Below are 22,512 nucleotides of genomic sequence, written 5' to 3' on the forward strand. Positions count from 1 at the left end.
GGCGAATGCAGTCTTCTTTCGATGTCTGTTTTGGCAGCCTGATCGCACGGCCACAGGTGCAGAATATCTTGGCCGTCGAGAAGGATTTCCAAGCTGGTCATGGCTTGGTTGGAGATTACCAGTCACTTGGGTCGTTCACGAGCAAATCGACTTGGATTACCGATATAACTACGCGACAGTCAAAGTCGAAGACGCCGACGGTACACTTCATTCTATATCTGATCTTGTTGAACTATTTGGAGCAGAGGTGGAACGCTCGAGAATGCTGTCTGAGAGGACAACCTACCTGTGGCTTGAAGGGCTTGTTCTGACGCTGGGTTTCCAGCCCTTCGGCAACCGTCATGGCGGTGACATCTGCTTATGCTGCAACCATGCACTGGGCTGGTCAGATTATCCTTGCCTGATGAACGGTAGCTGTGCACTGTCGGAACTGGATAGGCAATTTGTCGAGGTAAGCTTTCGGTTGAATGTGAAGGGCTCCGAAGAGATATGGAGGACAACACTTGCTAAAAAGTGGAGTTGTCTCTGTCTCTACTCCATCAACGGGGGCCGTCATTTCCTCATCCTTGACGAAGGAGTTGACACCACGTACAGCTGTGTTGGTACACTTTATCTCGACAATTTCCCAGCGTACGAAGACCTGCTTGAGAAATTGAAGGCAAAAGTACCACATGAATACAGGAAGGTTAGGATAGGATAGGGTGTGTCAACTAGTTGCTGGACACAAGAGGATAGACGTTGGAGATTTCACGGAGGCGAATGCAATGATGATGGTTAGTTCTCACAGCATACAAGCTGGCAAAGAAGGCACACGGCTGTCCCACACTCTCACTCTGCTTGGTCTTATCGGTTATTGACATCTCAAGTAAATGTCTTGGAATTATGCACAAAACGGCGAACAATTTTGGATACCTCTACTTATATAGGAAATGGATGTAGTTTCTCGTCATGTAACCCGCCTCTTGAAACATCCCCCTTGGGTACGGGTTCGGACTCGGCACGGCGCGACACGGCACGGGCCGGTAGGGTGGGGGTAACACCTGCCGGGAAATCCCCGGACGGCTCGGATGGGCGGGGTTGATGGCGGTCCGAGCGTACGTCATTCAGCGTTACCACTCCCGACATTTCTTCACCTTTTTCAATACAATAAATACGGCGCGGGTATCGAAGATTGCAACAGAGAATATCCTACACGACAAGAGCAAGCGACGGTTCACTCCGATACAAGCGGACATCCAGCAACCACTTGTATCTCCATCCTTCCCTGTGACTTCTCGCCTTTCGATATTTCACAAACACTGGACGTCATCAATCAACACAAAGCTGATTGAAATCGGCTGATCAAAAACATGTGGAATTTCAAAACAAACGAACTCCGAAAAGCCAACCCAATTACAAACGACAACAACAATAGTGCGACGAATCGTCATCCATAAAAGAAAATGGTATCAAACTCCCCTCATTCACCTATCCATCATTACGGCCTCCTTTATCTACTCATCCCAAGTAACCTTCATGGTCACGGGGAACGGCGTCACAGCACCCCAGTCCTCGCGGAGGTAGAACGTCTGGCTCAGCTCCTCATTCAACTCCCTCGTGATCTTCTTCAGCTGGCCCTGGGGGCCGGGCGCCCGACGGACGTTGCTCCGCTTGAACAAGCTGCGGAACATTTCCCTAAGCGCAATCTGGCTGACCTCGTGACCAAGGTACGAGTGCGTGCCGAAGAAGAAGATTTTGTAGGCCTCCAGCGGGCGGGACGGGTTGACTTCCTCGGGGCTGGGGAAGGTGGTTGGTGACTGGGCCGCGGATTTCTGTTTTCGTCTGTTAGTATCATTTCTTCCATCACTAGGTAACGAGAGGGGGAAAAGGGAAGGGAGATCAAAACTTACCACGCTAACAAACACCCTATCACCAGGCTGCACCCTCACCTCGCTGCCATCCTCCTCCTTGATGGCATCCACCGCACTCGCCTGCCTGAACGCCCCCAAAGCGTTGCCCGACAACCGAATGCCCTCCAACACGTACCCAAGCAACTGCGCATCCGCGCTCGCACTCGCCGGCTGCCTCGCCAGCTCCTGAATGGCACCCAAGTGCGCCTGTCCCTTCTCACCGAGATAAAAGTCCGCCGCGCTCGCGAACGCCTCGGCAATACTCGGCACGCTCGACGCCACGATCGGCAACACCTGACCAAACGCAACATCCGACGCGCTCAGCCCAGCCTTGGACAACCGCTTGACGAGGTCGTTGCCATACGCAGTCAGCGCGTTATTGTTGCTACCGCTACCACCACCACCAAGAAGCGACCCAAAGAAGGAAGTCTGGCTCTTGACGGCGCTCTCCAAAGCGGTACCGAGCTGCGTCGCCACCGTGCGGGCCGCGTCACGCAGCTGATGCGTCTTGACGGGGTCGTGGTCGTAGAAGATGGCGGCGAAAATGACAGCTAGCACGGCATACAGTTCCTGCGGAGTGTACAGCCCATTGGTGTTGTTCTTGGTCTGCAGGGAAATGCCAAACACCTTGGCGGCGAACAGGGTAGGCACAATGTTGCCAACGTCGCGGACGAGGTCGACGAGCAGGTGGCCGCCGACGTTGTAGCTCTCCCCGGCCAGGAGGGCGTCAGTGGTCTGCGCGAAAAAGGCCTTGACTTGGTCGGCCCACTCGGCGCTGTACAGCTGCTCGTGGATGTCGCGGCGTTGGCTGTCGTGGGCGTCGGGGTTGTTGTTGCTGAGGGGTTTGCCGAGGAGGGACTCGAGACCGGCGTGCCATGAGGACATGTACGCGCCGCTCGTGCCCTCCTTGTCGTTGTCGAGCACGTGCTGGGCGCCCGCGTGCGTCTTCACCTGGTGCGGCTTGGGTTGGCGGGTGGGCCGGGCCCAGTCAAAGAGGTGGTCGCGCTTGAGGTCCGTGAGGATCTTCTTGTTCTCTGCGGGGGTTACCATCGGGTAGTGCGCATACACCGAGTTTTCCTTGAAGTGGTTGGGCAGGGCGCGCATGAAGAGCTTGTAGAAGACGCAGCCGTGTTTGAGGTTCAGGTCGTACTGCACCTCGTTGTAGCCCCAGTTGGTCAGGTTGCGCGGGTTGTAGTCGATGGTGTAGTGGCGGTCGCCACGGACGAGACAGACGGCGTCCGACAGCACCACGCGCGAGATGGTGTAGGTCGGCGCGATGCCCACGCCGGGAACCATGGGCGACTTGTGCTCTTCAGCGACGATACCAGGGTACAGCTCGACAAAGTCCGGGTGGTCGTACAGCCTACGAAGAGCCTCGGACACACCCGGGTCCGAGTTGATGTCCTCAAAGGTCTCGTACGGCTTGAGGCCAAAGTGCTTGCGGAACTCGTTCAGGCCGGCCAGGTTCCATTTGCGGCCCTGGATGATACCGAGGATCTCGACGGCCCGCATGGAAGGAGGCACGTTCTTGGCGCCAAAGGAACCGGCGGGATCCTCAATGGCGTCGGCGATGCACTCGGCCAGCTCGTCGTCGCTGATCTTGCCGTTGGCGTCGCGGCTGAAGTGGCCCTTGTCCTTGCGAATGGGCCGGTCGGCCGGATCCGCAGGAATCCCGCCCTCAAACTTGCCGAAGCCCATGATCAGCTCGTGGAAGCTGAGGTCGCTGCCGGGCTTGCCAAAGAGCTCGTAGTAGAAATCCTCGATCCAGGCCTCGTCCTTGGCCGAGATGCACGAGTGCCACCGGTAGCAAAGGTTGAACTCGGCCGAGACCACGTTGCCGGTACCGCGCTCCGCACCGTCCTTGGTGCCCACGTCAATGCCCGTGTCGGCACGGGGGTCGAGCGTCCACGTGGTGTCGACCCGGTTGAGGTTGACAATGTTGCGCACGTAGTCGAGCAGGGTGATGTTGATGTACAGACCCGAAGTGATGAGTCTGGCCGTCTGGAACAAGTCGTTGTCGTACTTCTTCCACGCCGCCTCAGCCTTCTCGCCCTCGAGCTTGGGCGACGGCTTGTTGAACCGGCCGTCCTCGTTGATGGCAATCAGGTTGTCGCACGTGTAGTTGTGGAACCGGTTGAAGAAGATGAGCAGCACGCTGACGCCGGGAGGCATGCCCAGCAGGCGCTTGTCGGCGTAGCAGTCCACCTTGAGCTTACCGTCCTTGAAGGTACGGATCGTGTCCTGCATGTCCTGGTTGCTGCCGTACAGCGGCGACAGGTCGAGGTAGGAAGACGTCTTGGACTTGCTCATGTCACGGTAGTCGGTCCAGAACAGATCGTGGATGATGATGCTGGCCCAGTACCACAGGATGCTGGACACGTTGTTGGGGTGCGACTTGTACTCGGTGCGCTTCATGACCGAGTCGAAGATGAGTTCCGGGTCGGGAAGAGCGCCCTGCCTGATGACGTTGGGCCTCACAGACCGCGCATACGTGGTGCCGGCAGCACCGAGCTGGGGGAACATGATGTTCTGTATCCATGTGTCAGCAATCTGTCAAGTTCTTGGGGTTGATGAGGACAATACATACGTTGCAAGAACCATCGGCCTTTCTGTACTGGTAATACTCGCCCACGTATATCGAGGGAGGATGCTCGAGTGTGTACCACAGCTCACCCAAGAAGCCGTTGGTCAACTCGACTCGTAGCTTGGAGTTGCTGGGGAGGTTAGAGACCAGCTGGATGACCTTTTCCATGATCATGGTCTTGTCATCTGCGAGCCTCTCGCCCTTGATCTTGGCCACTACCATGTGCTTCAGGGTCTTGATGTCTGGTAGGCATGTTGTTAGCATTGGCTGGCCATAATCCCGTGATGACGACAGACACAACTTACCTGCCCATCGAAGGGTCATCAAGTCACTGCTGAGCTTGCCCCATTTCTTGTTCTCGCTGAAAGTGCCCGCGCCTTGCTGGGTAGGCAGCGGCTGGACAGCGGACTGGATGGTCTGCCTGTGCCTCTCAAACGCATTCTCTACTCCTTGTCGGCTGGCGCCGGTAAAGGGAAGCTTCATCGAGGTAGGTCTGGGCTTGGCCATGCTAGCCGTCCTCTCGGCCTTGGGGTCGGGGCCGATGACGTTTCGACTCTTGGACTCCTTGCCATTGTCGCTGGTGCTGGCCGAGTGGCCGTTTGTGCCATTCTGATGGCTGGACATTGTGGCTTGTAGTTGGAATTAGGGAAGGGGGTACTGGGGTATAATGGAAGAGAAACACAAAAGAAGAAGAAGTTTACAGGTAGGTATGTACCCGTCTTTCAGAGTGAACTGGGGACGGGAGAGACGGGAGAGGGGAAGAATGAACCCTTGGGAAGAAGACCGGGGGAGATGGAAGAGAGGAAAGCGGCGAGGATGATACACCTAATAACTGCAATGAAATGCAGTATACACTACGGTTCGCACAGAGAAGAAACAACCAACGAACACCAGCGGTTGTTCTGATGTCACACACATGGTTCACGGCATATCCCACTTTGTACCCCGAAGCTTTTTTCCTGAGACAGTCAATGAGCTCCCTCCCGTGCTTTCGCTCCAATGATGTCTCGCCATGATGGTCGGGCTAAGAAATGGTCGACGGAAAATCTCTGAAGGGGGGGGGTTGGCTGTTGGTTTGTCAACCAGTGTCACTAAATCTAGAGGTGCCTATCAGCACGCGTGGGGAGGGGAGGGGAGGTTCGTCCACACACCACGGCAAATAGTCTCTCTTTGGTCCAGTTGTTTGTACGTCCGGAGTTTCCAGTGGGAAGAACTGAAGACGACAAAAGCTCACTAACAATCAAATAGAGCAGAAAAAAAAATCCACTTGGGCCATTTCCACTCTCTCCACTGCGGCTGAAAGTGATGAGCCTAAGTGCGCATGGGGGGGAACGACTCGCGACATACCGCTAGGTACCGATTGGATGAAGATCGCTAAAAGGGATTGACTGGGAAGTGAACCTTTTCATTGGTAATCAAGTTGCTTGTCCTTCGTCGATTGCTTGTTTTCGATTGCTGGATTTTTTCGGTTCTTGTCCCGTTCACCACCAACTCACAGGCGGGCGGGCACTCTTACATTGCATGTTGGACCAACATGAAGCTGACCACAGAGGTTGTTCAATGTAACAGAGACGGTAGGTACACCAGGTAACCTTGTCCAGTTAGGTGGTGGTGATTAACAGGAAGAGATCGCCGTCCCGCTCCCAGTCCACAACTCCACTGTCACCAGCGGGGAGGAACAGATCCAGATCAGATCAGGGAATGTGTCCCGACGGATCCCTACTCCCCGGCGATTTCCCATCCCAGGGTCCAAAGCCGGGAAAAGGGTGCCTGGTCTGGGTGGTACTGAAGGTTCAGTTCAGGGCAAAGAAGACGACATGGAGGGTTCGGGCTCCTCCAAAGTGCCCGCCCGGGATTCACACACCAAACTTACATACTTTCCCTTGCGATGAATGGATGGAACCAGACCTCCTTCCTTTCCACAATTCAATTCCCCTTTCACCCGCAGGATGCTACCAGCCCCAGAAACCCCACTGATCGACGAGACCATGTATGTAAGTGGCACAAGCGGAAAGCTAAGATTCACAAAATTGCCCGACCCGACCAATCCCAAGACGCCTTTTTGAGACAACCACTGCCGGGCTTGTTTGACCAGACCACATCACGACGGGAATAGTGTTGGTGAACAACAACAGCAACTTCAGACTAGGTATCCAACATAGCACGCAGCAAAAACCCCTGCTTTGGCAAATCATTGCGGTTGTCCAAAGTTTTGCAAAATTGTGGGAGGTTTTGCAAGAGGAATTTTTTGGAGGATGACGATTACGGGCAGTCAAGATCCTTTCTGCGAAAGGGAGATCTCACTGTACTGTACATCGACCTCTATTCCCGCAGCAGCTCCACATACAACTCTCAGGGTATCTCAGCCAGGCCCATATGGAAAAAAAAAAGTAAGAATGCCCGCCCGCTAGTTGGTAGTTGGTATAGGGGGGTGGGGCGAGGATGTTCAGCGGGTTTGTCGAGGTCCGAGACTAAAGCAAGGTCTATTTTTTTTTTCTTTTCTCTCTTTTTTCCCTCTCTCTCCTGATTCAGCGGCCTCTGAAACATGTCCAATCAACAAATTCCCTTTAGACATTCTTGGTCCGTCTGCGCCGGTGAGCATGCCGGACGGGACTCCTCTGTCCCAATTCGGCTACCCTCGCAGGCTGGATGCCAGCTGAAGATAGCCAAGGTCGACGGGATTGGGGGGAACTAAGTTCAAAGTTTTTGTCCAGTCACACTATCATGACCCTCCTTCACCTCCATAGAGGTGAATCCTTTTGTCACCGCTCTCGCCAACATTTGCGTCAGTCCAATAGGGCCAGCCTTCCGAGGCCTTTGCTCGTCACTGTGTCTCGGAGGGTTCACGGTCGAGCCTATGATGGAGGACAAGAAATGGAGATGTCTGCAGGCGTCCGGCGAGAGAGGGATCTGATATGCTCGCAATCAACGCCAAATCCACCCACTTTGTCCCCCCCCCCCACGTGTCCCCATCACCAATGATCGGCTTTCGGATTGTCGGTCAGGATGTCATCATACTCCATGGGCTACCACAGTGGCTGGTACTACAAAATGCAGGAAGGCGGGGGATGCAAATTTGATCGTCCTCGAGTATTCCCCCGAACATGGCCATCTCCGAGTCTTATGGTCCCCGAGTGCTACCAAAAGACGACATCCATGGACCTTCCAACACGAGTCAAGCAAGGGTAGAAGGGAGGGAAAAAAAAGAGTTGCATACCTAATGCAACCGAAACTCACCCTGTTCGACTGGACCTTTCTCTTCCCTTTCACTTGTAAGACGTACCCCTATATTGCTGTTCAAGACAAGATTTTTTTTCTCGAATCGGATCGAGATTAGCAAGGTGGCTGCTGTGGAAGGTATTTGACTCAAAAGTACCCCGGTTCTACAACCAATAAGGCGAAAATGTTATCAAACACATACATACACCTCACGCTGTGTAACTAACCCCCTCTCCCCTTTCCCCTCTTTCCAAGTCCCGACATACCGGAACACGCTTTGTCGAGGTTTGAAGGACTTCAGTTGGGTGCTTAGTCGTGAGTGCCGGTGCTTCTGTTACACACAGGAAAAAAACAAACGACTCAGGCTGGTACCTCTAGGTAGGCATTCATCATGGATAAGTCCCACCTCTTCCCTGGCGAATATGAGCCTCACCATCATGGTCATGCTCATGGCCAAGGGCCCAACGCAACGGACCGGGCATCACCGTTCAGTGACCACGACCACGAAAACTACTTTTCGACTCATTTGCCATCGATACCTGTGGTACCGCCAGGAACGGACAACAAAGATCCCATGACGGGCCGTAATCACCGGCCGCGCAAGATCGTCTTGTGCTTTGATGGAACGGGCAACAAGTTCCAGGGCGATGACTCGGATAGCAATATCCTCAAGATTTACAGGATGCTGGATAGGACGGCTGATGACCAGTGTAAGTTCCGTGATACAACAACAGAAAAAAGCAGTCGTCATGCTAACAGTCACTCTCAGACCACTATTACCAACGTGAGTTTTCATGATGAAACCAATGCCGGCAATCACCATCACAACAGCAACATAGCTAACCCCCTTGCAAAGCTGGCATCGGCACCTATGTCGTCTCCACCAGCCTCACCCGCACCAGCGCCGTCTCCCGGCTGCGCTCATGGTACCTAAAGTCCAAAGACTCGGCCATCGGCACCTCCTTCGACCAGCACGTCGTGGGCGGCTACCGCTTCCTCATGCGCTTCTACCGCACCAACGACGAGATCTACATCTTTGGCTTTTCACGCGGCGCCTACGTCGCTCGCTTCCTGGCCGAGATGCTCGACTACATCGGCCTGCTCTCGCACGGCAACGAGGAGATGGTGCGGTTCGCCTGGAAGGCCTTCTCCAACTGGCAAGTCCGTCGCGCCGACGACTCGCCCGAGGGCGCGCAGAAGAAGAAGAAGATGTACGAGTTCCTCAAGGGCTTCCGCGAGACCTTCTCAAGACCCGTCAGGAGGATCCAGTTCCTGGGTCTGTTTGATACCGTCAACAGCGTGCCGACGTTTGAGTCGGCGTGGATGGAGAGGAGCAAGTTTCCCTACACAGCAAGAACGTCGGCCAAGGTGGTCAGACATGCGGTGAGTATCGATGAGCGGAGAGCAAAGTTCAGGCAGGACTTGATCTACCAGAGCGCGCACAAAAAGTGTTCCAAGGGTCGCAATCCGGCGAGGGAAAAGTTGCATGAGTTTCACGAGAATCTGAAGTATCGAGGCCGAGGTCATCACCCGCACGCTGCCGCTGCTGCTGAGGGTGCTGGTGGAACGAACCGTGGCAGAAAATCTAACCCGCTTGCGGTGCCTGAGCAGGAGCCAGCTCCTTACCGCACGCGTTCGCACTCGGTCCGGTCTCGAAGGACCAACAGATCCGGAGTATCCGGGCGGGGCGGTCCCAATCACGACGCTCATTCCGAGGTCTCTGTCGGTCCTCACCCCGAAACCGACGATGACGGGGAAGACTTCGAGTCATCGGAGGACGAGCACGAGCAAGACATTGACGAGGTGTGGTTCTCCGGCGGACATGCCGACATTGGCGGCGGATGGAGTGTCGAAGAGGGCCAAAAGCCTGCATCGCACATCCCCTTGTGCTGGATGGTCCGCGAAGCCATGCGCGCCGGTCTGCACTTTGACCCCGACAAGATCCAGGACATGGGCTGCGTCGACTTGATGGATGAGATGGGCATCGAACACGGCCCCGACACCACTGCCGCTCAAAAAGACCACCTCAAATCTGAACACCTCGGAGGGGGGTCAGCAGCGACCGACGGCAACGGAGTCGCCAAATCCTGCACATGCTCCAAAACAGGTCCCCAACAACAAGTCGACCGCAACACCATCCCCAACATCACCGTCCGCAGTCCTAGCACCCCTCGAATCTTCCAGCAATCCTCCTGGAAATTCGACTCCTTCCCCTCCTTCAAGGACAAGAGCGGCAACAAGTCCGACAAGTCCGGTGACAAACCAACAAGCTCCACCACTGGAAAAGACAAGGAAACGACCCCCGACGCCATCACCAACATGAACTGCCCTTCCAGTCCAACCACCGTCGAAAACGGCAGCCTCAACTCTCCCACCAGCAGCAGCAAGAACAGTGGCACCTCCACATCTTCTTCTTCTTCGTCTTCTTCATCATCTTCATCATCATCCTCATCAGACTCCGGAGGATCCTGCCCCCTGCACAACCCCCCCTGGTCCTTCAAAGACATGATCCACGCCTGCCACACGGCGCGCATCCACGACTCCCTATCGTTCGACTGCGGCCTCAGCTTCGGCTCCGTCCTCGCCTGGAAAATGATGGAATACCTCCCCTTCCGCCGGCTCGACTTGAACGAAGACGGCAGCTGGAAACCGATCCGCTGGCCTTTGCCGTGCGGCGAGGTGCGCGATATCCCCGACAACGCACGCGTGCACGGGAGTGTGATTAAGCGGATGCAAATGTGCGAGACGTATAGGCCGGGCAATCTGATTATTGGTGGGGGTGGACGGGGTGTGAGGGTTGCTGGGAAGGAGTACGGGATTGGCGAGTGGGTTTGTGTCAAGGAGGAAGGAGATCCGGTTGGGGAGGTGTGGATGAAGAAGAGCGCGCTGGAGAAGGCGGCGAGGGAGGCGGCTGGGTTGGGAAGTGACAGTGATAAGGAGAAGGATAAGGAGAAGGATAAAAAGAAGAAGGGGGAGGGAGAGGGAAAGAAAGATGGAGGAAAAAAGAAGGAGAAGGAGAAGGGAAAGAAGGAGAAAAAGGAGAAAATGGTGAAAGAGAAAAAGGAGAAAAAAGAGAAAAGGGGAAAGAAGTAGGGTGGGTGGTTACGCCGCGCTTGGTAGCACCTCGGTTTTTGATCGCTTGTTTTTTTAGTTTAAGATACCAGTTTACTTGCTAGGATACCTCTAGTTTATACCAATTTGACTTAATTCGGCTTCTGGGAATATGATTCCCGTCAGAAAATCTTGGTATTGTGGTATTGAATTCTTTCCCATTAATTCCCAGTTGCCCAAATTGAACTCATCTAAAGCAGCTAGTTCACAGGTCGTGACTGCTACCTCCAAATCCCAGATCTAGCGTGCGTGACTTTATGCCACTTCCCCATCTAAGCTCTCTCTTCTGGCTCCCTGCAGCTTAGAAGTATTGACAATTGCCCTGGACTCAGTCACTCAATTGTTCCATCGGCCGCAAATTTGGTCCAACGATCCATAAAGGCATTCGCCCTTCTCGCAGCCTCTACCATCGAGGCTTTGCGCATGTCTATCTTCGCCTGAAACGCGTTGAGATCCCGCTCCAATTCCTTTAAGGCGGGGTCCATGACATCCGCCACCTCCGCAACCATTTCCGCTTTCTTCTGTCTCCAAAAAGCTCGGATCGAGTCCGTTGACGCCTGAAACGCGTTCGTTTCTTCCTCGCATTGCTTCAGAATTGCGGTACACTTGTTGTACTCTTCTACCGCCGTGGAGAATACGCCGAAAAGGAAATCTAGATCGTCGTCGTCGTTGCTTGCAGTTGCAACAGGGTGTACCTCCTCGTCGTCGTGATCGTCATCCAAAGAGCGGCTAGAGCCCGTGTTCAGATTTGGAGCTAGCTCGGAGGCAGCAGGAGCTTCCTCGATGTCGACGGAGACTTGAGGATCAGGCAACAAGTCCTCAGCCTGCGCGTGATGATGTTCGGGACTCGGAGGAGGCGGCGATGTTGACATGAAGGACTCGCTAGGTTCAGGCGAAACTTCGCGGCCATCAAGGGCAAAGCCGGAAGCATTAAGTCCCCCACATAGAACACTCAAGGCTCGGGCGCGGCTCATGTCCTCAGTCATGGTCTCAACCGTAGTTACAGGGCCGGGCGACTCTGAGCGACCTGCATACAATACATCCACGTCAGACATGTCTCAAGATAACAGCCCGGAACAGTAAACTTCATGATGGGACGTACCTGACAAGCGATCCATGTCAATAGCGGTTGTGAAGGCGAGCCTTGGAGACCTTCCACTGCTGCACGTTAAGTGAATGTAGCGAGGTTGGGTTTCGCCGCCGTGATTTCTGACAGTTGAATTCGGTTCAGAGTGATGCTAGTGGTGAAGATTTCGGTGATAGAGATGAGGATATCGAGGTGATCTTGAGGAAGTAGTAAGTTCGACAGCGTTATTTTCTCTTACGTTGACACTCAGCCAGTCGGCCTGCCGTACCTGTTGCTGCACGTGCGAGGTGACCCAGATGTCAAGTTTATGAGGGTCCTGGGAGCGCAGTGATCTAGAGTTCATTCGCGCGCAACGCCTGAATGAGTTGCGGAGGATGGAATCTCTAGTGGTATATCTAGATGGTGTGAGATAAGAAACGAAGACTGCCCTCTAGGAGTAAGAATTACCAGTGACACGGTGGAGGATGGGAATTGAGTGTGACTGGGAAGTGGACATGAAGTTTGGGTTGTTCGGGGAGGGATTCAGAAAGTAGCAATAGAAAGGGGATATGTAAAGTGTCTAATACGGAGGGTGTGAAACCGAGAGAGATTACTGTTAAAGAAACACGATGAAAAGCAAGCTACCTATTCTTGTTTACCTCACCCTAGCTCTTGTTTGGGGTCAGTCCGGGATGAAAATGAGCCGCAGGTTGTCGTACCATTTGCCTCCATCATCCGATGCCTCGACAACCATCAAACAGAAGAAACAGAGAATCGATCGAGACAGAGAGCAGAGGTAGCGATTGAACCCCTTCAACAAACAACACCTTCAGAAAGTATTCACTTCTTCTCCAACACAAAAACCACCGGTGCCTCTCCAACCGCCTCCACCACCTCCTTCAACTCCAACTGCTCGACCCGCTTCTTCCTGAACCCCAGCACTTCCTGCAAACATCTTCGGAGATCCGCGTCATCCCCCGAAGACTCGTCGCACAACCCTTGCGCAGTGCTGAACAAGCCGAAAATGCGTTCCAGACGCTTCGCCACTTGCTTCTCACCGGCAGCTCCCACGTCATGATCCCGAGCAGCGTCAAGGTGAAGAACAGATTGAGACTGATGATATAGCAAAACCATCAAAGCCACTCTAGCATGCAAAATCGCAGCAATGAACGCCAGACGCGGTAACTTGGCCTCGGAACAATTGTCGAGCAGGACAGTGCCAGTTTGCAGGAAAGAGCCCACGGAGCGCTGCAGTTCGAGATCAGCGCGCTTGCCGAGCAGGTTTTGGTCCTCGCCCATCTTGACCGACAGTCTGAACTTGTCGCGGAGGATTGCCTCTTGAACTTTGTGTTCGATCAGTCTCGCGCCTAGCACCTTGAGTTGAGCGGGCAGAGCGCCTGCTTTCTGTGCCCGGGGATCAGAGCTCGCTTTAGGACCAAGACTGAGTTCGTTCATGGCTTCCGTCAAGGATTCATGGGCCACCATACGCTCTTGCGTCTGCTGACAAAGAGCTAACAGCTTGTTGCAACTCTCATAGCGATCCTGGAAAGGCGGTCCATCGGGTAGTTCGCCATGGTCATCGGCTGCCAGCTCCTTCCCAAGAAAAAGCTGCTTAGCGGTATCGACATCAGCATTGTCAGCCGACTGTCTCAGCTGGCCATCGACAAACGCTAGCATGCGCTCAATGTCCCCCAAACCCCAAGTAGATGGCTGGCAAATTTCACATGTCTTGTGTTCCACGGCGACGCGTTCCTCTTGGCCATGAGTTTCTTGTCGACACAGCCAGCATGTGCCTTGACACTTGTGGTTACAGGGCAGCAGAGTATTGCACTTTGCTTCACAGAGAAATCTGCTTGAGGAAACGTCCGTGGAACAATCGACTGTCACCCTATGACCACAAGCGGGTGCCTGTTTATCCACCTTGACGCGGCAGAGAACAGACTTCAGATCCAGGAGTTGGTAGCACAGCAGCTTGCCCTTAGTATGTCCACACGGGAGTTTGATGTCGTTGACCATCACCATACACTCCCCACATTCTCTTCCACATACTTTGGGGCAAGCATGCTTGCACGTCTCCCGAACTCTGGAACAAGGCTTCGGGCAGATGACGGCCTTGTGTAGCATCTCCGAGTGACACTTATTCGGGCAGGGATGACCGCAGACTGGAAGCCGGTCGGCACAGGCAAGGGTACAGCCTCCTTCGGGACTGACATAGACGAAATCCTCGGGTGATGTACAATGGATCGGGGTTTTGGGATGCCGGGGACAACACAAAGGAATGGAAGGACCCGCCGCCTTCCTGGCCGAGATCTGCCGGTAAACATCCTTCCACATGTCCACAGCCGGGAACGTCGCCGCGTTGCCAATGAGATACATGCCGTGCTGAACTCGACTGAGGAGAACGTTGATTCTGTTCTTCAGCCTCAGAAAGCCTACTTTGCTCTTTTTGTTGCTGCGGACAAGGGAGATGATGATGACCTTGGCCTGCTCGCCTTGGAAACCGTCAACCGTAGCAAGCCGTATGCCATCTTTCATCTGCATCTTGCCCGACGGCAATAGAGTTTGGGTTGGGATTTCAGAGTCTTCAACCATGTTCTTCTTGTCGAATCCTTGGGCAGCTAAGCGTTCTTCATCTCTTTCGCTCAAGACAACCTCGAAATACTCGTCAAGTGCTGCCTGAAGCTTGAGCAGCTGGCCCGCGTATGGCGTAAGAATAGCAATGTCTTTACCTTCGTAAACCCCTTGACGAACAAGATGACGGACAAGGGCGGTAGCCATCGCAACTTCCCTGGAGTTGATATAAGACATGCCCTGGGCTGCATTCAGGCCAATGTCTTCTTCGTAATCATGGTCCCACCAAAACAGTCTGTCCCGTAGGCCAACCACCATCGGGCGGTCCTTGACGCGAGAGCCATCTCGAAGGTCTTTGTAGACATTGTTTCTGATGAGTGCCGAAATCTCAGGTGGCATACGTTGCTGCTCATTCAGTTGGATGACGGGGAGCGGCTTCATTCCAGGCTCACCGGTGACACGTCTCTCGAACAGGCTGCGGTCAAGCTGGTAGTGCTTTCCAACCTGGGTCTCCATGCTGAACTGCATCGAATTCTGTACCAATGGGCGTAACTGCTGGTGATCGCCAATCTGGATGAGATGTTCAACTCCAGGTATGAACGCTGCCATCATGCGAGGCTCCATTACCTCAGCTGCCTCCTCGCAAATGATGACCTTGGGTTTCAGTTTGCGAAGCATTTCATTGTCAGCGGCCAGTCTCGAGGTCGTCATCAAGACAATGTCTGCACCCCTAAGAATCCGACAGTCGATATCGGCCTTGACTCGCGCGAGAAGGGGCCGAAGACACTGTGCATGGTGTAGATGCCGCATCAGAGACCTGGTTTGATTCCGGGCAAGCTGATCAAGCCAGTGATCCACCAATGTCCACCGCTCGCCGACTGCAAGCGAAAGGATGTTGGCCTCAGCTTTTACAATCAAGCGTGAATGATTAGGAGCATTCGTCTGCGAGCCTTTGGCTGACTGTGCCAGCCTTTGCTCAAGCCAATTCACGACAGGATCACCAACAAGTGTAAACCCTGCAGCATCCTCTGGTTTGAGTTGACTGTAGATCCTGGGGTGTTTAGTCGAGAGAAACTCCTTCAAAAGCGGCCAGCCTGGCCGTCCTGTCATTGCTTGATGTATTGCACCCAGGCAGCTCCTGACACGATAAAGCGCCGTTCCAATATTCCCACGCGCTTCACGCTTCGCTTTTTTCTCTTCTTTTGTTGTCTCTTTTTTCCTCCTCTTGCAAAGATTGTATGTCTCCAAGATCTTCGACTTGCTGCGGCTTCCAACACGTATAACATTCTTGATGCCGGCTTCAACGATATGCTCGCCGAACTGGTCCAAGGCATGGTTAGTCTCACAACTATGAAGGAAGCTGAAGTTAGCAAATGGTAGCAGGTGAGGAGCCGGACATGAACCTGTATCTGAGTAAAGACTTACACAATGAAAATGGGTGAGAGCTGGCAAGTCGTTTTGTGTTCCACCAAGACCTTGACAATTTGAAGACCGACATGCGTCTTCCCTGTACCAGGCGGCCCCTGAATCAGAACAAATTCTTGGCTAAGCGCGGCGACTAGGGCTTGGGCTTGACTTGCATTGAGCCCGGTAGCCTTCTGCAGTGCGGTCATGTCCTTGCCCTTTGGGGTTTCGTTCGGATCCAGTTTCATGCCAATGGGTTGTTCTTCCTTGCTGATACAGTCAAGCTTGTACGCAAATCCCTGATTGCGAGCATAGGCTGGTGGGGGAACTGTAAGATGTTGTATAGCGGTCTCTGATGTGGGAACAATCCACTGTTGGAACGCCAAACCAGTGTCCATGGACATCCGTTGGATATTGGTTAGTGTGGGCCCGTAGGCCTGCGGAATGAGCCCACAGAGCTCGAAGAGATGCCCCTGTACTTGTGCAACATGTAGCTCGTTAAGTAGAGTTATGTCCTCCTCAGTCTCTCGGGCCAGCTTAACAAACACCGTAGGCCGCATTCCCGACATCCTTTCCTTGAACCGGTTTGAGAGGTGCCTCTCTTGCCATTCATCGCCCCCGATAAGGTACAGCATTCGCCTTCTCCCGCGATGGGAGACCACCATGACAAGCAGTTTGCCCGGCTGAAGGCGTGCGGATTCCACCCACCATTTAGCCTGGTGTGTCCGTGACAGGTCCCGAAGGTGCGGGAGCTGCAGAAACGATATGGCACACGTTATACCATTGTCCAGTTCAACGCCGACCTTCTGAATGACAGCCGCATTATAAAAATGGGCTAAACCATTTTGGCCCAGTTCAGAAGGATTTGTGTTGGAGCGGTTCTCGGCCGGACTGCAGGCTAACTGCTCGCGAAGAAAGTCTTTCACAGTCGAAAACGTATTGTGACGATAGAGCCGGAAAAGTGTATCGACATAACGTCCTCTGGGATCCTTGAGGAAACTCTCCTGTGTGAAGTCTGTTGTAGGCAGATACTCCAGTTTCTGGCTCATGATCTCTCCACACGTTGGTAAGATCTGGATATCAGCAATTGCGAGGCGATCATTATCGTGGCGGCCACCCGGCTTTGCTCCGGGGCTCGGGGTAACTAGCTGTGGTTGATTTGCGCGCAGATGGGTCTGTTTGGCCGCAGTTGGGGCTTGTGGTGAATGGCTTGTATTTTGGCCCCCAATGGGCGCCGGGGCACTGCGAGCGGTCGTCCCACCAGTCTTGGGCGCTACTTTTGAGCCTTGAGCGGCACCAGCAGCCAGCAATATGTGCAGAACGTCGCGAAGAGCATGTGAACGGTTATCATATTTGAGAGGCGGGTACCGGTCGAGTAGCTTCTTGAGCGCTTTGGCTGTGAAATAAACCAAGCTGGGGATTTGTTGGACCTGAGCACGGTGAAAGAGGCTAGTAAGTGTCGTCAACCACTCAATTCCTTCCACGCCGTCTTCTTCGCCAATGAGGGTGTAGAGCATTGCAAGGTGGTTGCTGGACGCGGTTGGATGGGCAAGTAAGGAAGGGTGTGTAATGGCTTTCAGCAAAGCTTCGTACAGTGCAAGTCTATACTTCCAATCCTGATGGTTCAGCGATGTAGATATCGTCTGCCTGAGGATGAATGGACCTCCTGTCTTGCCATCAACCAAGTCGGCGAGCAGGCAGCTATGTGACAAGCTACCCTGCGTCTCGAGAAGACTGTGTGCTTCTGCCCAAATATGTTGAAGGCTGTTGGCACCAGAGTCTCGTAACTTGCGACATTTCAGGGATTCCTTCCAGCGATTATACGCTGCTTTTTGTCGGCGATCAGATGGTTGAGCGGCTTGCATTTTGGCAAGTGTCGTCTGTTGAACATGACTCTTCGGTTGTTGCGCTTGTGGCTGGTTTTGTACGGATTTCTGAGCTTCTGTAACGGGGGTTTGTTGCTGCAATTGGGCCTTTGGGCGGTTCTTATTTTTTGCTTTCGACATGGCTTGATTTGTAGGCTCAAGGTCGGCCAGGAATACTCAGACGTAAGATGAGTACTCCAAGGAAGCTGGACAGGAGGAGTCAAGAGGCGCCGGCAGCGAGTGGAAGAACGGAACAGAAAAAAGAGAGAGGTGGATGGGCGCAGGAAATGTAGACGGCATCGAAATGGGTGAAGGGACGTTCGGAGTCTGAAAGGTGAAGGCCAGCTACTTCACAGACCATTCTCCACCACGGATAGTCGGGTACCAAGCAAGGCGCAGTTTTCCGTTTGCTAGGTATTCGCTGAGATTTTCCTGAACGAGACATTGTAGGCCTCAGTGCATCGTGCACGTCGTTACAATGCGGCTCATGCCGCTAACAACCTGACAACAGACAGCGGCGTCAAGAACGGCCATTCGTCACCTGGTCCTTTCTGCATCATTGAAAATGGGTCGCTAAGACTGCAAGAGGCCTGAAATTCCATGTCGTCGCTTGCCTGCTCGCCCAAAGACCGTAGGTGACTAGAGCACCGTATGGTCGATAAAGGCCATTGACAAGCCAATGGGAGACAGTCCTTTGCAAGTAGCAACCGTGTGACATTTCCCGAATCTTTTGACAATCTGCCAAGGCGTGTTTTAACTTTACTCTCGCCGGAGACTTGGTCCGCAATCATTTCTTGCTGAATGAAGCCATCGGTTATCATATGCAGCCTTGTCGCCAAACGACCACCGATACTCTGATATCACTTGATAGTTGCACAGCCAGCCGGCTGAAGTAAGGCCTTGCAGCCCAGCGAACAAACTTAAGAGGCGCCGTCAGGGCTCAACGCCCAGCCACGCAACCGTCTCGCTCGCAACATGTGTGTTGTGTAACATGGGGAGGTGCAGGGACATGCCACACAGCATCTTGCAAACGGGAGCATGTACTCAGGCCCTTCTCCAAACGGCATTCGCCAGTTTTTGGATCACTAGGCCAAAGTGTTCATCCATCGATTTAGGCCTGTAAGGACAGGTCAAGACAAGAGAATGGTCGGAAACATGGATGTCACGTGCTAAGGCACGCTTCTCTACAATTCACCCCCTCAACCCCCAAGCCCCCCCAATTGATCGAGCGGGCCAAGCCGACTTGGCAGTGACAGGGCAACTACGGGGGAGATACAGGAGACCAATATCAAAGACTAATAGACCAGGGCAGGGCACGTTGAGGATCGTTCTTTGGCCAATTTACCACGTTCGGTACTGGGATCTGCCAACTTTGACATGATAGCGAAGATATCGCAGAACATTCTTTCGACTTCGAGTCATCCCCACATTGAAATAATCACCGTGCAGTGGATGTAAGCGGGCCGCTGTGAAGGAGGGTTGCTCCACTGGCACGTTTACGAGCCCCGTGGGCAAGCTTGGGGGGTTTGTGCACGCAGCAACTTGGAGAGATTGGGACCTTCGAATCGCAATATAGAAAGAAAAAAATGAATAGAAAGAAAGAAAAACGAGGCCAGCTAAACTTTCAGAGAACTGTGAGAGAACTGTAGATAGTTCCGAGTACTCTGATTTCGAGCTCACTTACTTTCGGGTTTTCTGCAACTTCTCATCTTGTTTGTTGGAGGTTCAGTGAACGAAGCCCTCGATCTTTCCATGCCAAGGGTCCAACCCTCAAAAGCACAGGTGAATGAGTCCGAGAACAGAAGACCCTGGAAAGAGCCCATGGCTGTGAGTACTTGAGCCATGGCTCGTCGAAACACTCCCACCAGCAGCATCCCGGGTGAACAAGAAACACAAGAAGGGCTTTGGGGATGGTAGCTGTCCGATCACGGCATCCCGCATTGAATATGTGGTACCGTACGTCCTGACCCGCGACCTTTTGACCTTTCCACCCTCTCTTTTTCTCTCACCAGCCGACGTCCAAATCGCTAGCATCTCCCGCTGATTGTAAACTGTAAAAACAAACCCCGTGATAACATCGGCTTTGTGCTTCGCAATTGGAGTCACAATCATGACAAGCTCAATTGAGCGCTATACCGCTGACAATATAAACAACGAGGCACAGCATGTGTCTGATAGCGACAGCAACTCTACGCTGTGTTCCGACGCGGGGGAGGCATCAGCTCTCCTAGAGTCGCAATCACCCAAGCCGCCACCGTCGTATGTGACCTTCCCCGAGACCCATGAAGAAGAGGAAGAAAAATGGAAGCCGGGGCCGGGATTCTGGTGCGTCGAGGTTGGTAGGTAACCGCTTGGTCGAATCAAGCAACCAAAAGAAGACACTGATGTTGCGTGGACAGCTCTGTGGGCCAACGTCTTTTTATCGGGATTCGACACCACCATCACGGCGTCGACGTATGCCGCCATCAGTTCCGAGTTTGGTGCGGCAAATAACGCTGCCTGGCTGACGACATCGTACCTGATCACGAACACGGCGTTCCAACCTCTCTATGGCAGACTGTCCGATTTGTTTGGACGGCGTCTCTGCTTCTTTGTATCCACAGCAACCTTCATGGCTGGCTGCCTTGGATGCTCCGTGGCCCCGGTTATGCTGACCCTCAACATCATGCGGGCCGTGGCCGGAGTTGGGGGAGGAGGGCTGATCACCATGGGTGACTTGACCTCTTTTATTGTTGACGATTCAGCTCCTCGGAGAGCACTTGCTGACCGCACCCCTAGCGACTATCATCAACTCGGACATGATTCCCTTTAGGCAGCGTGGCATGTACCAAGCGATGCAAAACATTCTGTATGGCTTTGGGTCCGTGTTGGGGGCGTCCCTCGGAGGCACCATTGCCGAGACGGTTGGATGGAGATGGTGCTTCTTGTCGCAGGTACCCGTGTCCTTGGTGGCTCTCGTGGTCGGGTACTTTGTGCTCAAGAACCCGTTGGACCTGGTGGATCTGGCGGGCCCAAAGGGACGTCTCCGGTCTGCCTTACAATGTCTCGATCTGACCGGGGCCACGCTGCTGGTGGTGGGCCTCGTGGTCCAACTCTTGGGATTGAGCTTTGGAGGCAATGAATATCCTTGGTCGAGCGTGCCAGTGGTGGCGGCCCTGGTCACGAGTTGTGTCTTGTTGGCCGGCTTCATTGTGGTTGAGGCCAAGACCAAGGCAATGCCCATGATACCGTTGCGGATGCTGCAGGGCTGGCAACCCAGTGTGGTGCAGTTGAGCAACCTCTTTTCGGGCATGGCGGCGTATGCTGTAAGTTCCGAATCGGTGTCGTTCTGTTGTTGATGGAGGAACTGCTGACCAAATCTTGTTTGTAGTACATGTTCTTGATCCCCTTGTACTTCCAGGCCGTCCGGGGAGACTCGCCGTCCAAGGCAGGTCTGAGGCTCGTGATGCCGTCGTTAGCATGTCCGGTGGGCGGGGTCATGGCAGGGCTGCTGATGCAACACGGAATACGACTGAGCTATAACGTTCGGTTGGGAACCGCCATGACGCTGATCGGCAACATGCTCGCAGTGACCTTGGGAACGACGGGCGATCGGCGGAAAGAATTCATCTACCTGGTACCGGCGACGCTGGGTCTCGGACTGACGCATCCCAGTATTCTGTTTAGCTTTGTGTCTTTGTTTGAGCATCGAGGTATGGTTGTCACGGTCTAAGAGGGGAGAAATGACGGAAGAATGTTTGCTAACTCGGAAGCAGATCAAGCGGTAGCCACGTCGACCGTGTATCTGATCCGGTCCATGGGCACCATCTACGGCGTCACCATAACGTCGGCCATTGTGCAGAATGTCTTGATGGTGAGACTGCCGGCAACGCTGGGAGAGGCGGCAACAGACACGGTGAGTAGCGCCATTCTGACGGAATGAATTGTAGATGGTCAATGACAATCACCCAATGAGTAGCTCGTCGAGAAGCTGCGCAGGTCGGTGTTTGCGCTGCGCGAGCTGTCGCCCGAGTTGGAGATGGCAGTCAGGGCCTTGTACGGGGACGCCTTGAGGATCTCGTTTCTGGCGTCGACGGCGTTTGCTCTGCTGGCCTTTTTGTTTTCTTTTGCGCAGAGAACGGGGAAATTGCAGAGAAATGGTTGAAAATGTGCGATATTTCGACTGCTCAAGATGGATTCCATTGTGGTCGCTGATTACATACGATAGTATTGAGGAAGGCGCAGGTTGTCGTTTTCTCGCGGGGAAACATCAGATGTCAGTTGTACCCGCACCAAACCAAAAGCAGGATGGCGTGGTTGTTCTTTCATCGCTGTGTGTAGAGGTACATAGTACAAGTACCAGCTGCTAGCGCTAGCCAATCACAGTAGTGCTCAGACAGCTGCTGCCGGCTGCGGCTTTCTCCACACTCTTTTACCTTTGTACCATTGTACCTTGCTGCTCCAAAGTGAGAATTCCTCAATCATTTCAACGACAACATTCATCATGGTCTACTTAGGTTGCCCAACTAACAAAGGTTCATAGCTTACAAATGGAAATGGGTGATACACGATGGACAGGAGGAGGGGGTAGTTTTGAGCTACTGGTCAGATGTGTCCCCGCACATCATGGCAACTGGTACCAAATATGGAACCAAAGGTTGATGCCGGACGACCCTCCCTCGTTCCTGGACGGAAAAGCCCAACGGCCACCACAGATCTCGGACGGAGACCTGTCACCTCATTCTCAACCGCAACCGACCTTCAATTTTCTCTGATCCTTCATTCTGTTATACAGTACTTCTTGCAGCATCCTTCGATCACCTA

General features: G+C 53.5%; 5 protein-coding genes across 5 annotated transcripts; 2 read left to right on the forward strand and 3 right to left on the reverse strand.

Annotated features, from left to right (window-relative positions):
• Positions 1-1,134: 1,134 nt before the first annotated feature.
• NCU05858 (fatty acid oxygenase) lies at positions 1,135-5,231 on the reverse strand. Its single transcript, XM_954756.2, has 4 exons — positions 4,779-5,231; positions 4,477-4,715; positions 1,890-4,418; positions 1,135-1,811 (listed from the first exon to the last, which is right to left on the reverse strand). The coding sequence occupies exons 1-4, from the start codon at positions 5,095-5,097 to the stop codon at positions 1,494-1,496; spliced, it is 3,405 nt and encodes a 1,134-aa protein (XP_959849.1). The 5' UTR covers positions 5,098-5,231; the 3' UTR covers positions 1,135-1,493.
• Positions 5,232-8,266: 3,035 nt separating this feature from the next.
• NCU05859 (hypothetical protein) lies at positions 8,267-10,785 on the forward strand (the record flags this gene model as incomplete). Its single annotated transcript, XM_954757.3, has 3 exons — positions 8,267-8,402; positions 8,462-8,476; positions 8,549-10,785. 3 exons carry the CDS (start codon positions 8,267-8,269, stop codon positions 10,783-10,785), a joined length of 2,388 nt encoding a protein of 795 aa, XP_959850.3.
• Positions 10,786-11,135: 350 nt separating this feature from the next.
• Positions 11,136-11,921, reverse strand: NCU05860 (hypothetical protein; the record flags this gene model as incomplete). Its single annotated transcript, XM_954758.1, has 2 exons — positions 11,136-11,830; positions 11,906-11,921. The coding sequence occupies 2 exons, from the start codon at positions 11,919-11,921 to the stop codon at positions 11,136-11,138; spliced, it is 711 nt and encodes a 236-aa protein (XP_959851.1).
• A 679-nt stretch (positions 11,922-12,600) lies between these two features.
• NCU05861 (hypothetical protein) lies at positions 12,601-17,709 on the reverse strand (the record flags this gene model as incomplete). The annotated part of the gene is made up of 2 exons (XM_954759.3): positions 12,601-15,788; positions 15,866-17,709. The coding sequence occupies 2 exons, from the start codon at positions 17,707-17,709 to the stop codon at positions 12,710-12,712; spliced, it is 4,923 nt and encodes a 1,640-aa protein (XP_959852.1). The 3' UTR covers positions 12,601-12,709.
• Positions 17,710-19,819: 2,110 nt separating this feature from the next.
• Positions 19,820-21,853, forward strand: NCU05862 (hypothetical protein; the record flags this gene model as incomplete). Its single annotated transcript, XM_954760.2, has 6 exons — positions 19,820-20,048; positions 20,109-20,420; positions 20,488-21,014; positions 21,080-21,401; positions 21,465-21,604; positions 21,668-21,853. The coding sequence occupies 6 exons, from the start codon at positions 19,820-19,822 to the stop codon at positions 21,851-21,853; spliced, it is 1,716 nt and encodes a 571-aa protein (XP_959853.2).
• Between the last annotated feature and the right edge of the window lie 659 nt (positions 21,854-22,512).

The sequence above is a fragment of the Neurospora crassa genome, linkage group VII, assembly GCF_000182925.2.
Source record: "Neurospora crassa OR74A linkage group VII, whole genome shotgun sequence".
NCBI classification, from domain to species: domain Eukaryota; kingdom Fungi; phylum Ascomycota; class Sordariomycetes; order Sordariales; family Sordariaceae; genus Neurospora; species Neurospora crassa.